The 6,069-nt window shown below is 49.8% G+C and overlaps 1 protein-coding gene across 1 annotated transcript; it reads right to left on the reverse strand.

Moving 5' to 3' along the window:
• Positions 1–353: 353 nt before the first annotated feature.
• Positions 354–5,543, reverse strand: LOC123425925 (L-ascorbate oxidase homolog). The gene is made up of 8 exons (XM_045109688.1): positions 5,168–5,543; positions 4,962–5,071; positions 2,191–2,461; positions 2,010–2,112; positions 1,577–1,922; positions 1,102–1,467; positions 946–1,024; positions 354–827 (listed from the first exon to the last, which is right to left on the reverse strand). Exons 1-8 carry the CDS (start codon positions 5,333–5,335, stop codon positions 615–617), a joined length of 1,656 nt encoding a protein of 551 aa, XP_044965623.1. The 5' UTR covers positions 5,336–5,543; the 3' UTR covers positions 354–614.
• Between the last annotated feature and the right edge of the window lie 526 nt (positions 5,544–6,069).

The following is a 6,069-nucleotide window of genomic DNA, read 5'->3' on the forward strand; positions in this document are numbered from 1 at the left end:
CTGTTCTGCTGTTGCGCTCGAGGAGAGGACAATTATGGTGGCAGCGGCGGCGGCTGCGGGAGGAAGAAGCCACTCCCACTTCGAGCCCTCTTCCATCACCGACAGCGACTATTCTGCCTCCTCCGAGATAGGGAAGAGATTGGGGTGAATGGGAGAGATGTGGGGTTATTTGCAAATGTGTACTAAGTGGCGAGCATCTTTTTACAAATTTGCCACAGATTGTGTCACGTGCGTTAGATGCAGATCGAACGGCCAGAAAGACACACCATCATCACCAACTCAGATTTTTATAGGAGTAGAGATCAGGTTATAGAAGTGAATGAGATATAGCTAAAACTTAGCGAGATGAGTTCTAGCAAAACTGTTGTTTATTTATTAAAATCATCGGAATAACAAAGCTAAGATGCTACTACATGACTAATTATACCCACCACCAAAACAACTGTAGAAAGAATCAAGCTGTTACTAAAAGTTGAATTGCAAGCGCACGAGAATCTGGTTTCTGGTCATAATTTCCGTGAGCCTTTTTGTCTCATGGTAATTTTAGCATTTGTGCTCCAGGCCAAGGTGTCATCCTCTCATGACAAACTTGGGTTGGCCATGTGGCCAAGTCATCAGAGCGGCCTTGTCCGGCGTCCGGCGGCTCGGCCGCAGAGGAGGGCATTCTTGGGGATGGGGAACTCGTCGCGCCACGACGTGGACGGCGTCCAGACTCGGAGGTAGAACTGCTGTCCCAGGTACTGCCTTGCCCAGGTCTCCGATCTCACGTTCCATATGCCCACGTTGTCAAGGGGCATGTAGATTGCAGTCCATGCATTGGGGTAAACCTGACGGAAACGCACACAAGCAATGCCTTGAGGTTCAGTGATGAGCGCAAACTGTGAGAACAAATGTGCCGGGTGTCGAGCGTTTTGAGTAGTAAAGTAGAAAGCAGAGCATCCATACCTGAACGGTGTAGCGTGAAACGCCATCCCTCAAGTTGTAGATCTGCCTGCTTGCCGGCGACCATTTTCCTCCATTCATTCTGCATCAAGAAAAATAATTAAGACCCGGTCGGATTCAGATCGTCGAAAATAAAGCCACGGAGACAGGCATGCATACCCGACAACCCAGAAGGCATAGCCGTCGATGTGCCACGACTGCACCTCGTTCTCAGAGTTCTCAAACACAATCTCGACGTAACCTCTGTAGTCGGCCCCCATGACGGACGTCCGTAGGTAGGCACCGCCGTACGTCGGGCTGTCGGAGATGGTGCCCACCGAGAACACGCCGGGGATCTTGTAGTAGTCGGCGATCTTGAGGGGCGTGTCCGCATTGACGTGCGACACGCCGTTGACGGCGTACCTCTGCTTCCCGTTGATGGTGGCTGCGGAGTTGGCCAGCCTGATGGTCCTGGTGGTGGGCACCTGGCCGTAGTGGTACGAGCCCTGCGGGTTGGGCCTCGGCCCGCTCGCCGTCAGGTTCCATCTGGTTGCGAGTCACGTCAGCAACCCACCATGATCACATGTTACAGTAAATTCTTTTTTTTCCTTCAAAAAAAAAGAATTTGTATTTGTAGTGGGAATGAAAAGAAGACCTGATAGAGCGGGCCTGGTTGAGTGACCAGTCGATCTGGGTGGTGGGGCCTCCCGGCAGAGGTCCGGGAGCCTTGCCGGCGGAGTTGGCGTAGTGCAGGACGGCGGTGGTGGATATGATCTTGGTGGTGAAGCGCGTGGAGACGACGATGGCGTAGTCCAAGGCAGGCTGGTCCGCCGTGAGGAGCACCGAGTAGGACTGGCCAAGGTGCACGTCCAGGGAGGAGTATGAGGTCTGCATGGTGTGCGAGCCCTCCACCTCCACCAGCTTCATGGTGTGCCCCTGGAACCTGATGTTGAGGGACGTGGCCAGCCCCACGTTGGTGATCCGGAAACGGTACGTCATACCTGCAAATGCAACGGTACGTCATATTTTTCAGTTGAGACGCTCATTTTTGGTGCAGGTTTTGTTGAGACATAATGTTTGGTTTTTACCGGGCCGGACGGTGAAGGTGTAGCCGTTCCAGCCGCGACCGTTGATGAGCAGGCCATCAGGGAAGCCAAGAGCCTTGCCACTGTCAAGCATGTACCTCAAATCCTGCGCAACAACAACGGGCTCTCAAGTGAAATCTTCTTGTGTAAAAGGAAAAGAAAACGCTGGTCTGGTCGTGCTTACGGTATGGTTGGCCTTGTACCAGTCGCCGATGAGGGCGGTGTAGTCGGCGGCTGGGGGAGGGAAGGGGACGGGGATCCTGGGGCGGCTGAGGACGCGGATGGCGCCGAAGCCGCCGGCGGCCTTGTGGAAGGCGAGGGAGGGGAAGTAGAAGTAGGTGCCGATCTGGTCCTTGACCTGCAGGATGTAGGTGAAGTTGGCGCCCGCCGGTATCGGGCACGTCGTGCCGGCCACGCCGTCCTCGAACGAGTTCCGCCGCTGCTGCACCCCGCTCCTGCATTCGCCGAGCACCAAACATCATACGCATCACTCCCGTACACACACACACATAGATGCCGGTGGCCCGGCCGAGACAATTTCCGTTCACTAGCACTGCAATGCAGCCATTCGTTTGTTTGTTTTTTCTCACATTCGCTACTGTTGTTCTCTTAATACACACACAGTCTGGAGGTTACTTGATTTCCAGTGATTGCTCAACGAGTCAAAAGTACGTGTACGTGTAAATAATAATACTAGCACTGAAATACCACTCCACTGTTTTGCGTTGAAACTTAGGCACCACCTACGACACGGGCACGACTGTTGGTCGGACTCGGATTACTCCATCGGCGATATCTACTCGGACGGGAGGGGCCATAGACGCTTGCACGTTCGCTGGTCCGTCAACTTGTCACCCGCCACGACTCCGACCTAAAATTATTGTCTTACATTTATCTAGGTATGAATGTATTTAATCAGGTTATAAGTATTTAGATAAATCTATTTCTAAGCAAACTTAGAACAAAAAAATTAAAACGAAAGAAGTACAAGCTAAGCTTAGGCTTGTTGTATTGGAAAATATCAAAAGTAGTATCATGCATATGATACTACATCCATAATGCATAATATCATATTTAATTATTATAGAATAGATCATTTATTATTATGCATGACATATAATAGCACAATATTTAATACTATGATACAATATCATGATATGATACTCAACTCTTTTTTTATTCATTTAATTTTATATTACCTCATCAAAATTACTTAATTGACATGATACTATGTACGCATTTGTGCTAGTACTAGTAATGGTTTTGCTTGACCACTATCAAAAATCAAAACGATTTTGCGACTCTTCGTGTTAATGGGCGGGACGGGGTGGGTCCGACCACTATTCCGCCCCGCGCTATAACGTAGCGTAGCGGCCATGCAAATTTGTCGGTGCACCTAAAGTCTGTTTCTAAACCAGTGCGATAGGCCCTAGCGTCACTATCATTGTTCCTGAGTAGTAGAGCAGAATCTAGCGACGCATCCAGAGCGTCGCTCTCAACCCCGTAATTCGTAGCGGCTGTGCACGTCTGAAGTGACATTTTTGCAAAGAAAGAAGGAAATAAATAAAGAAAGAAAAAAGATTTAGGGTTTGAACAGGAGGGAGGGCCCGTGAGGCGTCATAACTTTTGAGCACAAGAGGACACGGACGCGCCGAATCTGCAGTGCAGTCCGCTACAGATCCACCGGTACGGCGGTGGCCTCGCTCGGCTGGCACCCACCCCACCCCACGCACATGCTCACCGACGGCCGACGCGCGACTTGATCCAAGGGCTCGTGGTAAAAGCGTCGCAGCTCCACCCCGTCCGTGATCATGCTTAGATCACGAGATGAGATGCGGTGTACCTGTACCTGTGCCTGACCCTGCGCATTATTCCATCCCGACCCAGCCCAGCAAGAGCAAGAGCAAGAGCAAGAGCAACGCTTGGATCACGAGGTGGTGCTGCTGGTGCCGCTTTGCTTTTGCCTTGCCTAGATCAAACCAGATTTGCAAACTGTGCTGCATTGCATCGATCGCATTGAACCCTTGTCTGACGCGCCTCTGCATGTGCCATTGCTGCTGCTGGGAGTTGGAGATGTGTTTTTCCTAGGGGCCCTGCTCTAGTGGTTTGGAGTCCTCTATTTTCATTCATATCCTTGGCAACAACAAGTTGTTTTTTCGCGATGCCGCTACCTGCTGTTCCTAGAAACCGTATTCTGGCGGGCCGCACAAAATAAGCATGACATGCCCCGTCGATTAAGGAGCACTTCGACAAAAGCGTATTCTACTCCCCATTGAACCACACACGCCGCTTTCATTGCCCACTAAAACGAGGCCTACTCACTCCTACTTTTAAGATTTGCAATTTGCAATTGCACTGTCTCACTCACAAAGCAAAAGAGGCACGTACTTGATGATTTGCCGTGAATATGACAAGGCTAGTTTACACGACTGGACCGTAAGCGTAAGGCATGTTGGTTGGTTGGTTGGTTCCATGCGTGGACAACCAGCAGGACCAGGTCACACGCAGCACATTACATACTCTATCTAGATCGCCTAATGATATGACTTGTCACGGAACATATAGCTAAGCGGCCGATATTGTTTTGTCGGACATTTGGATTAGTCAGTGTAACAGTGTTTAATTAAGCACATCTTAAAGTTGCGGTCGGTACACTCACACTCGAGCATAGGCATAGCACTACAACTGGGCAAGCATATCCACTCCAACTTCAACAGGTACAACATTTATTTACTTGTCTAAAACGGATCATGGGTATCTAAAACTTGTAGTAAGGCCATTAAAACATTGCCATACTCTTGCGATAAGATACTCTCTCCGTCCCACAATATTAAATCGTTTTTCAAGCTATAGGACAGAGGGATGGCCGGACACGAATTAACTTTGAAGAAGTGGTACTTGTAATAAGAAGAGACGAGATCGAAATGGACGGATTCGTGAGTTGTTGGGGTGTACCAGGAGAGGAGGAATGGCTCGTTGAGCTTGTTGAAGACATTGACGACGAGGTTATCGTTGGTGACGGCGTCTATCTGCGGCCCCGGGAACTGGCCATTGATCAGTATTCCCTGCAAACCAATTTATGCAGTCGTTCAGCACGCGGTGATGCTATGCGAAACTCAATGTGGTGCCACAGCACAGAGAAGAAAAACAGAGCACGAGACCTGCTGCTTGACGCCCAGCGGGTAGATGTCGCCGTAGCTCACGTTCCACGTGAAGAACCGGTACGGGTCCTCGCCGGCGACGAGGACGGAGAGGAGCGGGAGGCCGATGAGGAAGGAGAGGAGAGCAACGGCGCTGCCACCCATCGCCATCTTCCTAACCGCGCCCATCTAGGCGCTTTCTTGCAGCAATGGAAGAATGGAACTGTGGGAAAGGAGATGCGGGGGGCTTGTGAGTGGGACGGCTGCTCTTCTTCTTTATGTTGCTCCAAATGGTGAGTGATTTTCGTCCAGGAGACGGAAGGGGAGTGCGTCTTAGGAGCGGAGGTAGTGTTGTGTAGTGGAAGTGGTGATGGTGCTGAATTTTGGCGGTGTCTCCTCCCGTGGGATGTCAGGACACCCTCTTTTGTAGACGGTTGCTCAGGGGAATGAAATTGGTAAATCATATTATTAATTTCACACAATACACGTGCAAGCGTTCATATACACGTACATATACATCTCACTCTCGTTAAATGTGCACCGTCGGAAATCGTGAATTAAATCTAGAAATAAATGTGATGATCAGGATTTAAACCGCGGTGGGCTGAAATACCCCAGTCCTTCTAACCATTCAACCACGGATTGGTTTGCATTGGTAAACCCACATTAAAAGACATAGATCATGTACTAGTATGACAATGTGCTAGATTTGGCGGTCTCGGGTATTCACATTTTTGTATTTTAACTAGGATAAATCCGGACATGGATAGCTTCGGGTCGTGCTTACACTTCGGGACGGGTTCGGGCTTGAATTACAAACAATACGACATTTCCGGGCCAGGCTTGGGATTTAAATTTCAGTCTGAAATTAACCCGTCCCTGTCCGGCTATATGTGAAATCGGGAGAATCACACAAGGTAGGC

The sequence above is a fragment of the Hordeum vulgare genome, chromosome 2H, assembly GCF_904849725.1.
Source record: "Hordeum vulgare subsp. vulgare chromosome 2H, MorexV3_pseudomolecules_assembly, whole genome shotgun sequence".
Taxonomy (NCBI): domain Eukaryota; kingdom Viridiplantae; phylum Streptophyta; class Magnoliopsida; order Poales; family Poaceae; genus Hordeum; species Hordeum vulgare.

What these genes read in the sequence shown, in the direction of transcription:
- LOC123425925 (XM_045109688.1), bottom strand. Translation starts at nt 5,335, where the DNA reads ATGGGCGCGGTTAGGAAGATGGCGATGGGTGGCAGCGCCGTTGCTCTC. An exon ending in CGCTGGGCGTCAAGCAGCAG is followed by an intron (nt 5,072 to 5,167) that starts GTCTCGTGCTCT and finishes ATTGGTTTGCAG; the next exon opens with GGAATACTGATCAATGGCCA. An exon ending in AACCAGGCCCGCTCTATCAG is followed by an intron (nt 1,468 to 1,576) that starts GTCTTCTTTTCA and finishes ACTCGCAACCAG; the next exon opens with ATGGAACCTGACGGCGAGCG.